Raw genomic sequence first — 17,256 nt, 5'->3', positions numbered from 1 at the left:
GTCTGTTACCAGTGGTACCACTTTAACTGCAGTGAAGTGATTAGTCTAGTGCACTGAATCTGGTGAACATTGTGGGCACTTATTCTGTCTACAATCAGCCAATATGTTCTTGTAATGAGCTGAATACCTCTCTGCTGAGCACAAGCAGAGGCTTGTTTATTCAGGCTACATATAGGACCTGATTGACAGCCACTGTGCAGTGATGTAGTAAGGATTAACTGGTGGGGTAAGCCACCTTTCTTTAATTAACAGCTTTTGTGTAAAGAAAAAAACAAGTTACTTAAACCTCAACACACACACATACACACAAGCATACATACACAAGACACCAAAACTAAGAGGTATACATATTTTTTATTAAGAGTAAAAATTTAGCAATCAGATAATTCAGTAATGTGCATTAACAAGGATATTCCAATAAATATACATTCCTCCTGTATTTTTTAAAGGTATATAAGATTTCATTATTATCATCTCTAGAAAGGCTCATATATCTACTGTGCACAGTTCATAAAGGCAAGGCATGCAAGCAGCGGTCATGCCGAAAAAAGACATTTTCAACAGAATAAAGGTAGGCGACATTTAAAAGCTTTTACAGTGAGAATTTGAATTGAACCAGTCAGTAATAGAGCTTCATTCTGTTTAACTTTACCTCAAAACCATCTACTTTCCATTCTGACTTTTTTTTTTTTTTTAAAAGTGTATTTTGCACTATTCAGTGAAAATTCCTCCTGATCTGTTACTCAGATTTCAGTCTAACAGGTGATACAATAACCTTTTTCTTTTTTTCTTGCTGGAATTTTGTAATTTGCATGTAGCAGATTGTAAACTGTTGCTGATTTGAAACCGTGGCATCTGTGTTCTCTGTTTACAGAGCTACAATAAGTCACTATTGAAAATATTCTGTTAAAGGTATAGTCCTGGTCCCTGTTAACTGTAAAATAGTAATTTTTCTTGTTTTTCATGATTAAAATAGTTTGAAAACAAGTAAACAAGTATTGTACAGAAAGACATTAAGGGTACAACAGCAGAAATCCTGCCCCCCTTGTGACAATCATAGATAATAGCAGCGTAAACTGGTGAATCTGACTGTCAGATTACCAGCTATGTAGCGTAGTGACAAAGGGCTTTACAAGAAAAAAGTGGACATAATTATTGAGATAATACTCTTCAAGTTCTACACACTCAGCATGGAGTAACAGTACTACATACGTAAGAAACAATGGACTGTGATTTATATAGTGTTAGTGTTTGTCAGTTTGTTTGTTAGTTTCCTGGATGAATTAATGGTTGTGAGAGTGTTAACGTTAGGGCACACGTACAGAAACAAGGTAAAGTTTTTACATGTTAGAATTAAACATGTTAACTTTGACATTTACAGTACTTTATTGTTGTAACCATTATTTTTATAGGTTATTTTTTTTATACTGTATCTTAACTTCTGTAACATGATTCTCTACTATACTGTGATTACAGTATGTGTTGCTTTTCAATGAACGAATAACCTTCTGATCTCTTCATATCAAGAAACAGCAGCCATCAACATCATTTCAGTTCAGCTTTTGCAGGAAACTCACCTACATTCCCATGTCGCTGCCTTTTAAACATTTTATATGAACTGACATATAAACAGTGGTTATGAACAAAATCATATACTTGATCAAGGCTGATTTAAAAAATGATTAAATCATATTGCAGCAGATAAGTGAGAAAAAAAAGTTCTTTCTCATGGCATCCTCTAGATGGCACAATTTATCCACCACGACCAGTCTACAGTTGTTAAATGGTGCAGTTTTGACTGACAAATGTTTGATCCATTGGGATCAGTGGTTTGGCTGCATGTCTGTAATCATAACAAACATGTTATGACAGATGTGAGTCTGTGTAGTGGTTTATATTTGACCCGTAGCACAAACAGAGCAGCCACAAACACACAGACTACTGGTGTTATCTGCCAAAAATCACGGGATATTTTACCAAAACGAGTGCCTGATTCTTTCTGATTAAATCAGAACGTACTCTGCATCCTGATAACCCTAGCTCCAGTTTATCCGCAGAATTAAATGATTCAAATGTTCATGCTGCTAAATTAGTTCAGATAAAACACTGATTAGGCCTGTTCAACTTTCACATTAACACACTGACCACGACACCCTGCAAGTTGTTTGCTCCCTCTGGAAATGTCTCCTTGATTAATGGCTTTGGAAGTTAAAACACGTTCCTACATTGTTGATAAAAGTTGCCCTCGTAGCAAAAGAGTGTGCAAAGGTCTTAAACTGACATGCAATCATTCAAAATGCAAATGAAAGTCACTACAAGCTTTCAGTCAAGGGTAAATTACTAGTTTTTTTTAACTAACAATCATGTATTTTTATGTCTCCCTCCACATGTTAAAGGCAATATATATTCAGTCACAGGCATGACATTACAGGCCACCATGTCCTTGAGGTTAAACTGCAGCAATTGCAACTGTCAAGCTCTGTTAAAAATTCATTGTATTGATTAGGCTGACTGCAGAGACCCTCTGGCCCCTTCATCTTACTGCTCCCTCAGTGTTTGTTCAATAAGTCACAACATTGCATTTGGAAGGATGCTACAGATATCCCATCAATTCCTTTTCTTTCCCTTGGATTTGTATATGGGAACTGGAATGATTATCTATTAACACCCTCTCGGATCAATATCCCCTTTCACACCAGGGAAAAAAATATTGTACCTGCCTTTGACTTAAGTAATGAAGGCTGTAGTTTTTCAATGATGGCGACTTATTGAAATTTCTAGGTCACAGGTCTCTTGATGTCATGTAATAAAAAGTAGAGTAAATACATCATCTCATTCAATTATGACTGCAATGAAATAAAACATTTTGATATACAGAGATATGTGACGTATCAAGTCCTGGATTATGTAACCGCTCTCTGTACAGTGTTTAGTGCTTGCGGTATTTGAACATGATTTGATCAATCCACTCAAAGCCCAGCAAGACTTTCTGTCAATGTAAATGAAATCACTCTTTTGGCTCTTCCACTGAAATGTTTAAAAATCCATTAGTGGGATCTGGTGAATGTAAATTCTAAATGCTTTTAAAAACTTGACATATTTCAAAAGAAAAACATGAATTATGTTTGTCTCTTTGTGTCTAGTGATAGTTAAATAAATTACTTGGCCATATGGGGTTGTCTGTTTCTATTAAGGTCATTTGAAAAAATGCTAGCGATTAAACTGATGGTTTCTGATTTGGTCTGGGATGAGAATTTGAAGTTGCTGGTTGTTACGTTTGCGGTTTTAAATATTATTTGAATGCAAAGTAATTCACTCAGAATACTGCTGGAGATGCACAAAACTATTTACATGAGGCCCACTAACAATCTGAGTACAGAAGCAGTGAGAAATTCACAACATGTACTGTTAATACAGTTCTGTGATAAATCTTTCGCTACTCTGGAGTGTAGCTTTATAGCTACATGTAGCTGGTGTAGCTACACATGTTGCATTGCCTCCCATCTCTGCAAAGACATGCAGGTGTCATTCTCCCTTTTAAAAGTGTGTAAGTTGTGACTACCATAAAACAGCTTAGGTGACATACAATATTTAGGCAATCAATAAGATTTCATCTGTTTCCTTTGCTTGAGGAATCATAACAAGGACAGATAAAAAGATTAAATAAGTAGCAAGGTTGTTGGAGTTGTTATTTTTTCTAAGTATGTCTTCCAAACCAAAATATTTTGGTGTTGTTCTTCAAGAATCCGTCAAAAGTGCCAAACTGCAGAAGAGCATTCATATTCCTTCCTGAGTTCTTCTGCATACTTTATAAAGTCCTGCAAACCAGATATTACTTAAATCTTTAAAGTTTTTTCTTTTCTACAAAATAATAGCAATAAAATGCTACAAAGATCCAGTGATTTAAGTCCATTGTCACTGGAAGAGAGCAGTTCTCCAAACATCATTCAGTGAAAAGAAACCCTTCATGCTTTGTGGTCACAGGGAGCCGTTGGAGATCTCTCTGCTGCCGCTGCTCTCCACCGACTGACTGGGTGACTCCATTGGATTGTCATAATAATTACCTTTGATTTGTACCTGTCTGTTGTCATCGTGACTCACTTTGACGTGTCCCCTCTCTTGGTAACTGTCTATAATTGGCACCAGTCCGTTGGTCATTCCTTGGCGATTAATTTTTTCAAGTCTGTCATCATGGTGCCTTGTTTTGACTGATGTCTGCCCGTCATCTTTGTGACTGTTTCTCATTGGTGCAGGTCCGTTATCGTGCTGGACTGTTCTGATAGGCACTGCTCCATTGTCAAGGTGGCTTGTTTTGACTGTCACCAGCCTGTTGATCTGATGCTTGTTGCAGACAGGAATCTTATTGGTCTGCAGGGAGCGGGTGTAACGTGAAAACCAGTCCCTGTCAAACGCAGCCCGTAGCTGCTCCACCACCGTAGAGTTCCTGTCCTCGATGCCCTCCGGCTGACTGATTACCAGGCCTGCTCCTGCGTTAAAGGCAAACTCATTCCCAACCCAATCAAGGTTCCCTGTTAGAACACAGAAGAAGAAACAAATAAGTGACCAGTTTTACGCCAGAAATACCTTGTAGCAGCTACAAACATGACAAAAACACAGATGACCAAATAACACGCAGAATTTTATCACAATGCCATGTGGTATCAGTCCAACTTCCAGGAAAGATAAAATTTTAAAGGAATTGTTCAACATTTTGTTAAATACACTTATTGGCTTTCTTAGATTAGAAGATTGATACCATGTTCATATCTGCATTAAGCACAGAGTTGGAGCCAAGAAGCAATTAGCCTAGCTTTACATAAATACTGGAAGCAGGGAGAAACAGCTAGTCTGAGCACTCTTCATCTTCTGTTATTAGCACTTCTAAAGCTCACTAATTAACACTTTGTCTCTGGTTTGTTTACTCTGTGACATAAAAACGACAATTTGTGGTTTCGTGGCTGTGACTACTCTCGACTTCCCAGAATACTGGGCAGATGGATGAACTGCTGTTGGTCAGAAAATGGTTGCAATCCCATCTAAAACCACAAATGGTCATTACATTACTGTTTGTGCACAGAGTAAACAAACAAGAAAAAATGCATTAATTAGTGAGCTTTAGAGTTGCTGGTAGGCTGTGAATAGAGCCAGGCTAGCTCTCTTTGTCTACAGATGAAACAATTGAGACACATCGTGTTAATTTAAAAAAAAGCACTTTAGAGGTGTTGACAGGCATAATTTAAAAAAAAATCTTTTTTCTACATCTTTATATTTTATCTTTATATCTTTTATCTTTTATCTTTTCTCCTCAAAGCTGTAGCTCCATACTTGAGAGTTTGGTTTGATCTTTTAATCTCAAGGAAGCAAATTTTCCAAAAATGTTGAACTGTTCTTTTAAGTCAATTGAAAATGAGATCTGCATGAAAGTGAGTAGAAGCATATAGCGCACTGTCCAGTCGATGAGCTCACCTAAATAAATGGCTCTGTCTGTCACCATGAACCTGTTGTGGTTTATGCCCTGGAGACTGCCATCTCGCTGCACTCTGGGGTTGAAGAACTTCTGTATACACACACACACACACACACACACACACACACACACAAACACACGCACGATGGAGCGGTGAGCAATGATAAAATGTATCTTTAGAGCTGAAAATAGTACGCAGTGGCCTTGTACTTACAGCTTCCAGTGAGCAGTTGGCCGGCTCCATACACAGACTCCTCAGGGACCAGATGAAGTTAAAAGTAAGCGGATGAGTCTTTTCCCAGCAACTTATCAGCAGACGGACTCGCACCTTCCTCAGGATCAGAGCCTCCCGGATAAGACCGTCGATACGAGACCAGTACCTTAGCACAGATACAGATACACACAAATGTGGGCACACAGCCAGTTGGCCACACACATATACGAAGAGTTGAATCGAAGCAAGGCATCCAAGCTTTTGATGATAAACCCATGTCAGATCACACCAAAGAAAGACGCTCCCGTAGCGGGAAATGTGCTAACCTGTGAGCGCTGCTGCTGAGGAGGGGCAGGTAATCGATGATGGAGATATATATGAAATGGCGGGCTTCCTGGATGACCCTGGAAATGGCTTCCAGATCATTGCTACGATCTTTGGGGATGAAAACATCTGGGGAGCTCTGTCAACAGAGGAGGAAACATGGCAAACGATTAGGAAGTGTTGTTGTTGTGTGATGAGAAGATTACACCATTTATAGTCATCTCTGAAGAAGAATACATTAATGAGGGCTCAGTGTTGTGTAAACAGATGTTTAGTACCATAATGATGTTAACTCAGAAAGGAATTATAATATATGCAGAATTACCGTCATGATTGTTAACACCGTTATCATCACAACAGCCAACTCAGCTCTTATCGTCATTGTTGTAAATGACTATTAGGATTTCATCGCCCTCCTTTGTTTTACATTTGTGTGTGTGTAATTTGAGAAGCCTCAAAGTTTCAGTTTTAACTGTGAGTGCGTGCTTTTTTTGTGCTGATATTAATCTTGCTCTGCCAGATCAACTGTTTTCTGCTGCAGGTAGGATGACATCACCATCACCCAACTCCAGGAAGCCAATCACGCTGAAAGACACGATGTCCTGCAGAGACACTTTATATGAAAAATTTACTCTCCCACCCAGCTGTCACCTCCACTGGAGATGCTTTACTTTTTAAAAAGTTAGACTCCCTTGTTATAAAACCTGAATATAGATAAGTTCAGCGTACTGTGTATGTAATTGTTGCTGATAATAGACTTTTTACTGCAGTTTGACTTGTCGTAGCAGGAAAAGCGCAGGTGGAACTGATAACGTTAACAATGGCTCTGCTCCCTGTAAAGACCCTACACACCTACACAGGTCTTTTCATTTATTTTTCCTAATTAGACCTCTTCTGAAGACAGTGTGGGTGTGTACAGATTGTGCTTAATTGACATCTCCTTATGATGCAGTCGGATCATAAAATGCCACACCACAGTTCAAACTGGTTGAACTTTGACTCACAAAATCTCGGTGCTCTCCAAATGTCTAGCCGGTTTGAGAGAGGGGGACTGACCTCCCATTCAGGAAATACTGTTTGTTTACATTCTTGTTTTATAACTACATGAGCAGAGAAGAAGAGGTGCTGTTTGACTGCAATAAGTGCAGAGGATAATGACAATAAAATGTTTCAAAAAATGATAAAATGTTGTATAATTTAGAACTTTGTGGACTTTTGCTGTTGTTAGCCCACTAGCCATGCTATCTCCTGCAGTTTATGTTTACAATCTGACCCACACTATTTCCTGTCCCCCTGGTTTTGGCAGATTTTAGTCAGACTGCAGCTTCAGCCCTCTGCTGTGCCTGTTAAGGTGGGACAAATTATACCTATATCATTCTCATTGGTGACCTCACATAAATCCCAGCAAAGCTCTGCTCAACTTGACCTGAGGTCAAATCAATCAGGATAACTCTAAACACCTGTGTGTGTGTGTGTGTGTATGTGTGTGTCACTCCCTATTTACGATATAGTGGACTATATTTTGAGTGTCATAATTCTTGAGAGTGATATTTATGAGTGAACAAGCAATTTTGGACACAGCTTTAGTTAAGCCATGCCAGTGAGCATCATGCAGGGAAAACGTAAATGGAACGCAGCTGTTATTAATGTTAATAATTACACCTGTCCTGACTTGTCTGTTTGCTCCCCACAACTAAAACACAGACTTGTCCCAAACTGGCAAATTGAACCAAAGACTAAAGCTCACTTTAAAAAAACAAACAAATTGAATTATGAGAGCCACCACTTATTGTAAATGTAATATGCTTTTGAGCGTCAGTAATGGAAAGGAATTGAATGCTATTATCTCATACGGTTGACAAGAGCCTGTTACAGATGCCTCAAGTTTTTAATTATCACATTCCTTTAAGCAACTCCTTAGAGAAATGTTTGTAGTGTAGCTGCTTTATAAAAGCCTAAATAACTGTGTTTGTCCTGCAAAACTATTGGTTGGTATGTTACCCTTGTCTGTGACGAATCCACCAGGAATACCAACATAATGAGAACATATGATTGGCTGATACAAACTAACGCTACAGAGGATAGTAACTGTCACTTACAGAGACGTAGGCTTGAGCCTTGGTGCTGTTAAAGGTGAGCTCCAGCGGTGCGTCCTTGTTGAAGAGGGCGAACAGGCGCTTGGACCAGAAGGAGGGAATGAAGTCTTTATACTGGAGCCCCCAGTAGAGACTGAACACCCTGTGGAGGTCCAGAGCCAAACAGCTGCAGTTGTACACCAACACACCCAGCTCCTTCCTCTGGAGAACAAACACACAGCAGCAGGGTCACTTGACACGACCTCCGTTACTTCACCATCAGCATGGAGAACATTAACATCAACTTAAATATTATCGTCAGTACTTTCACCATCAAGACCAGAAATAAGTCATCTGAACCAGCCTGTTTTTTACCTTTTCAGTAATTTATACATTCACACACACTAAGCATGCACCTTTCCCTGGTCAAGCCACATTGTCCGCTAGTCTCATCCAATTACAGGTCATCACCCATCGTCACGGCAACAGCAGGGAACAAGAAGACACTACAGTGGTTTTCTCTGTTCTCAATTTTCTTTCTTTGCTCTCTGGTGCATTTTCATTTCAAAGAGGCTCTTCTCAATTTCAGGTTCTCAGCTTGTACCATCTAAATTGCCTTTTCTGTATCTCTTCACTGCGCACCCTCATTCTCTTCCTGGCCTGCAGTGTTTACATGACTTAAGTATTCCTGATGAAGCTTAGATCCCAGCTACTAAAGTCGTATTTGTCACAACCCATTTTTATCTCCCTCAAAACAAATCAGAATGCATTTCATAAAAGACAATCCAAGTTTATTTATTTAAGAATTAATGTTAATATTCATAAAACAAGTGTCCAAATATGTTGTTTTGGGTGGAAGACCTTGAGCTCCTTGCAATTTATCTTTCAAGATGATGAGTCGAGGACCCTTGTATCTCTTAGTGTCTAAAGATAGACGAGGCCCTTTAACAAATGGGTCCACACATTAATGAACCATCCAAGGTACCCAGCTTTGAAGGAGGAGATGAAAGAATGACCACTTTCTATTTTTGGATGACATCCCACCTTGCATGACCCCTTACCAAAACAAACCTCACCCACTCACGTCCCCCATCTCTGAAGAAGAAGACACTTGTGCACAAGTACAATCTAACTATCTGTACATATGTGTTATAACTTATACATATATGCAAGTATGAATATGTAGTGTGTGCCAGCAAATGTATGACAGAATCTTCTAATATATCTAAAAATCTGAATAATGCAACCTTCAAGGCACCAGTAAACATAAATTTTGAGTAACTGTTCTAAATAAATGACTTATGTGTTGCCCATGGTAATAAATTAAATCTACAAAGTCTAATAATTTAACCTGTGATCATGTTACTGGGTGATTTCAGATGATGTAGTTCAAATGAGACATCATTTTGGCATACGAAGGCTGCAAGCTCCAAATAAAATGCTGTATTTTTGAGCCTGAGCCATAAGAACATTATTAAAGCACTTTAAACCAGGGGATACAGGACTCGTTATGTAATGAAAGCTCCTGTAAAGCTGGATACAACATGATAACAGGAGGACTAAATAGTTACAAGCTACAGCCTCTGTTTGTGTATGAGTATGCATATGTTTAAATGTGTGTGAGCATGATTGTGAAGTAGGAGTATGTGTGGTTCTGTGTGTGATGTGTGGTGGATTTTTGATACTGTGGCCAGGGATCTCCAGTCCATGCTGGCGCTGCCGATGTAGAAGTGTCTCCTGTCGACCACCCAGAAAGAGGAGTGGAGGTGACCTTTGGTGAGCGCTGTCATGTTCACATAGTGGACCTCGGCATCTAGAAATAGTGAGTGAGAGAACAGGGACACATATCAAGAAGACAGACAGACAGCAAGAGGGAAAAAGAAAGATAGAAATAAAAGATGTTGCATGCAAGACAAGGAGAAAGACTAAGAGAGATCAAAACAGACTGAAAGAGGATCAACAAGAAAATGAAACACAAAGAGAATGATGAGGAGATTGAAAGAACTGAAGCAGACAAAGAGGGAGAGAACAGTCAACAGACTAAACAGACAGAGCTAAGCCGCAGTATGTTTGAACACAGACAGACACACAGAATGTATAATACAGTGAGAGTGAGAGCTGACTGTGTCTGGCGAGCGTGTTGAGCTCAGTCGAGTCAATCAACCCGCTGGAGATCTTCAGCTGGATTCCTTTAGCTTTCAGCCCCTGCAGCCTGGACAGCAGAGCCCTGCCCTGAGAGAAACACACCGACAAACCACTGCTGTCACATTAAATCCATGCACCTTGCAAATCCAGACAAGATTCTCGTTTAGTTCTGAGATTTTCTTCAATAATGTGGCACAATCAGCAGTCATTTATGTGCTGTTTTTTGTGCCACATTTCCCAGGAATCGTCTGCAGCCAACTACTGCAATCTTTCATTTCTTATTTGTGGATTTTCTCTTTTGCATTCAGGTGACACTTTTCTTTGTTTGTTCAGTTATGATGACTCCTTCTACTCATACTCATGCTGTATATTCAGAACGACACATAAATCCCATAAACTATGTATACTGAGTCACTGTTGTATTAAACACTAAACATGTTGCATATTTGTTGCAAGCAATTGACATTATTTATGTGCAAATGTCACCGATTATTTGGAGGTACAGCAATGAAACACAACCTTTTGCTTTATCCAAAGACTACTTTCCAGTTTCAAGGTCTTTTCTCAGGTTTTTTACAGCCTAAAATACAAAATATTTCATGAAATACACTGAAGAGGTCCATCATTCATTGATTACTCTTAAACATACAACTGATGAGATGTAGATCAAGAGAAGCAGCATTAGAGAAGGATTTCTAAGCTTTGAGACAGCTGAGATGTGAATTTGGATAATAATATCCACAAGATGAATATTATCTACTTCATCTGTTTTGTACACTCAGTATATATCATTTTACAGCAAACCTAACAGAGGAGACTCTGTTGGCATTGGGAAGTTTGTTGTTACATAACATGTTGAGATTTGACTTTTAAATGACATAAGTTTGATTAAAGGTGCAGTCCACAAATTTTACACATCAAGTCCAGTTTACTCGTCACAGAGAGCACCGTTCAGCCTGTTATATAAAGTCTTTTATGGCTCTGGTGGAGCTTCCTAAAGTCTGTAACAATAACCCTGATGATGTCATATTATCTCAGGTTGAACTTAGAGACTATGCATTAAAGGGGGGGGGGGGGGGGGGGGGGATAAGTCTGAGCAAAATACACCATTTAATGGCTGTGAGCAACCACATGTATCAGAGGACAGCTCACAGCAATGGACTTACAAAATGCAAACTTAAATAAGTCTCCTGAATTCCTTCCATACTTATGATTTGAGGTGATGTAGCTAACATTAGCTTTTTTGTCTGTGAGAAAAAGTCAACTTCAGCTAAACTTCTGGGTGACAGAATTAAGTTTTCACATTTTAATAATAATAAGTTATTGGAAGTGACAGCAATTCTGTTCAATGTGGGTGATTATAATCTTTGTGTTTCTTTGTGTAAGCAAAATGTAACTGATATTCAAACCAACAGACATGTACTGCACATGCCTAAACCCTTGAAGCTTTGCCTTTACGTTATGGTACATTTTCCGGTCCAGCGTCCCTCCAGATGAGGTGTTTTTTTTTTTGTCAGCTGTTTGCAGAAAGATTGCTGCAGGCTGAAAGGCCATTAGCGCTTCTCTGCCCTGAGGCCTCTGAAGGAACTCTTATTTTCCAATCAACAGCCCTAGGCTCTCATTAGTCCTGACATACTCTATCTTTTAAAACAGGCCTATGTATGTATGTGTGTGTGTATGTGTGTGTGTGTGTGTGTGTGTGTGTGTGTGTGTGGCCTGGTCGAACCCTTCAGGCAACTGTCAATAACACACATCCAGTTCAAATCCAAAATGAATAGCTCACCTCAAGCAGCTTGAAAACAGTCCTGACTAGTATTTTTCCAGCAATTACAATTCTGAGAGGACGGTTATTGATTTCCTACTCTAGCGATCATTTGTGGCTGTTACCATACTGTCACAATTGATCTGGCCTACTTTTACTTTACTAGACTGAAGCAGAAAACCACCTCCTCTTGAATGACCTTTATATATATATATTAAAAACCTCAGATGTGGTTGTCCTCTTAATGATGTGGGGATGTGGATAAAATCAAATAGTGAAGAAACTGTACAGCTATTTCAACAAATTCAACTTTAAAGCCACACTTAACATGTATCATTATCAGTGGTGGAAGATAACTAAGTACATTTACAAAAGTACTGTACTCAAGTACAATTTTGAGGTATTTGACATGAATATTTCCATTTTATGCTACTTTATACTTCTACATCTACTATATTTTATATTGTACTTTTTACTCCAGCTTTAGTTACTAGTTACTTAGATTCCACTTTTACATAAAAAACATATGATAAGCTTGTAAAATATAATGCATTGTTAAAGATATACCAATGGCCTCTTTTTGGTTTGTGGCCCCTTACAAAACAGCAGTTTTGTGTTTACTTGGGGCCCCTCTAGCAGTTTCTTGGTTAAACTTATCAGGTGGTTTCATTTAAATAACTATTCAAGAGGTAAACCAATTCAATATCTCACAAAAAAACAAAGATTAAAGAACAACATGAGTACAAATTGGTGTAGCAGAACTCCTTCCCCATTAATCATCTCTCGACCCCTCAGATTTATCTTGACCCACTGGAGGGACCACAAGACAAAACTACAGTACAAACTGTATATAAACTAGCTACAGTTCAACCAGCTACAACAGTAACATGCTGAAAACACGTTGTTGAATCATTAACAATACAATAATATAATTTGTATAATAATAAATCACTCACAGGGGCCATTTTTCTTCAGAAACAAGTGCTTATACTTTTGATAATTTAATGCCATTTTGCTGATAATACTTGCGTTCTTTTACATAAGTTGGATTTTACTTGTAATGGAGTATTTTTACATCGTTGTATTGGTACTTTTACTTAGGTAAAGGATCTTCTTCCATCACTGACAGAGAAGCAGCGAAATGTAAAACCGACACAAATTTTAAATAAACACAACAACTTTTGTGGAGCCAAGTCTCTGTGGGCTTGCTCCGGTTTTACCTGTCTGGCAGCAGGCTGAAAACTGGACTCATAATCGGAGGAGTTGAGCAGCCACAGCGGGGAAACTATCTCTACAACGCGGATAGCTTGGTCCAGTAAGTTGTACAGCCCCGCTGAGAGGGGCAGGTGGGATGTACCATTTTCTAAGAAGGAGATGTCTTCTGGGATGTTTTCCACCAGCACAACTCTGCACATGAGAGAGAAAAGTTGAAGAAAGAAGAAACATAATGGTGCAAGAGAAACAAAAAATAGGACCTGCATTAAAAAAAGGCTGCAAAAAGCAGAAAAAAGGCTAAGCTAAAGAGACCTGTTAATGGAAAAATGTAGAGGAGATTAATGTGAGGTTCATGGTCTTTCACAAAGCAATTATCTGTTTGCATTAGTGGCAGAATTATTATGAGCTTGGGTGCCACTGAAACGAGCTTATGTTCCTTCTCTCTTCACCCAAGACCACTCCTTGACAAATTAGCTCGCAGCACCCTTCTTCCTCTCCCTCTGGATCGTTAGCTTAATGAGAGAAATCAAGATTTCTAGACCACACATGCCGTTAGATTCCATCAAGTGTCATTAAATCTTGTACAGGTTGCCTGTGGCAGGGGGCCGAGAATAATTGAAGGTTGATGTTCATGCTGTCAGCAATGTAGATTCAATTACACCTAGTCGGGGAAAACTGACTCGTTTTTGTTGATTCTCATATACACTACTCCGTATTTTATGATGTGGTGAATTTTGTTGTTATCATTAGCAGTCTGGCCAGTATACAAGTCATATACAGAGGCGATACTAATCTACTGTGTGCAGATTCAGTGGATCGAATGAAGTATGGAATATCCTCAAGATTATCTGCTTAAGATTCAGAGCAGTCAGGTATTTCATTTTATCATGAAGTTATACCTCCAAGCTGAATGTTAAATGATGGGGAAAATGTCCTCTGTGATAGTTGTTTTGCATTTTAATGTTTTGTATATATCACTGAGTATGTCTCTGCACTTTCTGCCAAGGTGTCACGTCAAGTTATGGCTGAACGAGGCTCTCAGCTCTCTCTAATGTGTCTGCAGTTCCCGTTTTACCCCAAAAGGATGCCTGAAAACGACAGGGGCATTAGCACCGGAGTCATGAGATTGAATTAGCTGTGGCAGTCCTAGATCTGCAGCCATACAGAACCAAGCTATTATCAAGCTCCAGCGCTCACCACATTCTTTCTGTCTGACCTGGACATCGATTTTTGCCAATTGGATTTTAAGAGAGAAATATAAAGGGGGAGAGAGGAGATTTCAGTGAGGGTGAACGGCTCAGATACAAATTCTGCTGCACCTCTATGGTTGTTTAAGTCTGTGGGTAAAATGGTGTCAAGGAAACAAGCAGAAACACTCTTGCCCAAGGATTTACTCAATCTAATGTGATGGGATGAATTTCAATGAGAGATGTTATGGTAAATATACTGCAGATTTGTTCTGTGGCTCAGTACGTAGAGAATCGATTTAAGATAAGATAAGATCTACTTTACTGATCCCACACAGGAAAACACAAGAGTCAAAACTGCAGACGTACAAGAACAGATGCAGAGACAAAAAACAAAAAGCTACAAATGCTATAAACATTATCATTTATGATAAATAAGCATGAGCAAGAGAAGTTCAGGTAAAACTACAGTTCCTGCACTTGTCGAAAATCAAATGTGTGCAAAGTTAAAGGTGCCTTACAAAGATCTGTACTGTGTTTAATGAAAGAGCATGATGTGCGGTGAAGCAGTGAAGCAGGGGATGTAAAAACAAGATTACAATCACATTAGTTCCTTGTCTGCCTTACATGGAACTTCTCTCCGGAGACTGAAAATGTGATTGCTATTATTAGTCTTCGGAGCTGTTTCTAAACAGACTAGCGTGACCGTAATCTTTGAGGTGAAGGAACATGTCACCCTGTGCAGCAGTGTGGCTCATTGACGTGTTTTTAATAGTTTTTGGACAATAACGGAGGTCTGCGGCACAGAGGAATAAGATATATCAGGCTTTGAGTACACACGCTTGTCAGTAGAATCAATACATTGTTGGTTTGGCTCTATGCATGAGAAAAATATTGTAAAAGAATGTAGAGGGCTCATTTTTAATCATGTTGTTTTCAAGTAAATCACTTGCTTTCCTCATTGGATTTATCATTTTAGAGTATTCAAGATTTATTTTACACACATTTTGTTCAAAGTCTGGCTATAAAACTCAGTGGAGTCTGTGCTGTTGGACTCCCTGGCGAGGGCTCTGTAATACCAAACAGATTTTAGCACTCAGACCAGTCGGAGCACAGGGTCAGCCGAAGTGTAACAGCTGGAGGTCTAGCGAGTGCTTCACTCAAGGGCACACTGGCGAGAGCGTGTGCTGTAGGTGATAATATAATGGCATCACAGTGAGAGGACGGTTGCCAGCTCGCTGCTTGAAAATACATTCCTGGCTAAAATAAAGGTAAGTCAGGTTTTGGAAACAAGCCAAAGGTCAAACTGTAGGACTTACGCCTTGTGTGATGATAAGATGCTGATTTCGCCTCATGGAAATGCCGATCAATATGTTTAGTGAAGAAGAGTTTGGGAGAATCCCAAGTAAAGTTGCTGAGGGTTTTATTTCAGTGGATATTCTTATATGTGTCAGTGATTGAGGACTAAACAGCGGGAGTAAATGAAATGAAACAGGAGTGCAAAGAGGCACAAAGAAACCAATATGGCAAGCTGTGATGAAATTATAGAGAAGATTATCGTTAATATCACACAGTGTAGAACATCCTTCTTTGTTCTGACAAGACAGCGAAAACTAGGACAGCTACGGTAAACACTTCACAACGAGGAAAAACAAGGAAACAGATTAAAGAGGAGGAGAGGTAATCTCATTCTAAAATGAGTCTTTTCAGTCCACTCTAAAAAGGTACTGAGATATGATGAATGGTGATTAGTGTGAGTACTTCAAACAGCCAGAGAGGTTTTGGTATTAAAAGTGGAGAAAGCAGGGAGGCAGTAGTTATTTCTGCCTGTAAGGGATTCATTGATTTATGTAGTCTGAGGTGTCCACTGCTGGTCCCCTCCACTGTAACCCATCTGCGCACTCATGGGTGTGATTCAGTGCCGGCAGCCAATACGTAAGTGGTGTCAACTTCTTGGTGTGTGTGTGTGTCTGTGTGTGTGTGTGTGTGTGTGTGTGTGTGTGTGTGCATGAGACAACGAGACAGTCTGAATGTAAAACCCCTCACTTTCTGAATGATAATGGATTCACAGTCTGGTAGGTGAACACGGCTGGATCACTCAAATGTATTCTCTTAAAACGAATGAACTCTCATAAAAGGAGATATTTCACACCATGACAGAGCTGTCAGAGCTAAACAAACAGTACACGACGTATAAAAATCACTACAGCATGTTAGCATTGCTGTAGCACTTAGAGTAATAGCATGGGCATCGTGTTGAGAATCACACTATGCCAGAGTCAGCTCCTGACATCTGATATAAATTATCCACCCTCTCATGAGCTGCCCTGTGCTCTGGTTGTACAGCAGTGAGGACATTAATATGAGTATCACAGGAGCTGCTGCTGTTTCTGCTCCCTGCATGCTGTATTGTACTGTTTTAAAGGTAGATGTTAAGTGTTCTGTCAGCGACAACCCAAACACTGCTGTCAAGGTAAACACATTTAGGATGTAAATTTCAATCCATTATCTGAAACCTGAGCCACTGAGACATTTATTTCACAATGATTCATTGTGTTTTATGCAAATAAACGTAGACTACACTTAGTACGCACTTGGTTTATTACATCCGACTATGTCTCTCATGGTCGATGTCCAGAGTGCTGATTCTTGGAGATGTCCCAGGTGTTTCCCAAAATACGCACAGGCGGGCTGGATTCCCACTGAGAGGGACTGAGCCAGGCTGACTGATCAGCCTCAAACATTTTGCTTCACCACTAGGGGTGTGCCCAAATACAAATACGTTATTCAGCAAAGCACAATATTTCAAAATATTTCAATTTGTTTTTGGGAAGAAAAAAAAACAAACGTCAAAAACCAGTGCACAG

At 39.3% G+C, this 17,256-nt stretch overlaps 1 protein-coding gene across 1 annotated transcript in view; it reads right to left on the bottom strand.

Annotated features, from left to right (window-relative positions):
* Window positions 1–641: 641 nt before the first annotated feature.
* The window catches only part of LOC122997201 (inactive phospholipase D5-like), a 52,012-nt gene continuing 35,397 nt past the window's right edge, over window positions 642–17,256 (bottom strand). Inside the window, exons 3-10 of the mRNA XM_044373221.1 lie at window positions 13,208–13,394; window positions 10,204–10,312; window positions 9,766–9,893; window positions 8,105–8,302; window positions 6,008–6,144; window positions 5,682–5,847; window positions 5,467–5,557; window positions 642–4,529 (exon numbers count right to left, since the gene is read on the bottom strand). Coding sequence (XP_044229156.1) covers window positions 3,979–4,529; window positions 5,467–5,557; window positions 5,682–5,847; window positions 6,008–6,144; window positions 8,105–8,302; window positions 9,766–9,893; window positions 10,204–10,312; window positions 13,208–13,394 — 1,567 coding nt within the window. The 3' untranslated portion in view covers window positions 642–3,978. The remainder of the gene's footprint in view (window positions 4,530–5,466; window positions 5,558–5,681; window positions 5,848–6,007; window positions 6,145–8,104; window positions 8,303–9,765; window positions 9,894–10,203; window positions 10,313–13,207; window positions 13,395–17,256) is intronic.

This window comes from Thunnus albacares, chromosome 14, assembly GCF_914725855.1.
Source record: "Thunnus albacares chromosome 14, fThuAlb1.1, whole genome shotgun sequence".
Taxonomy (NCBI): Eukaryota; Metazoa; Chordata; class Actinopteri; order Scombriformes; family Scombridae; genus Thunnus; species Thunnus albacares.
Note: the sequence above shows the minus strand (reverse complement) of the source record. Positions and strands in the feature narration are given on the sequence as shown.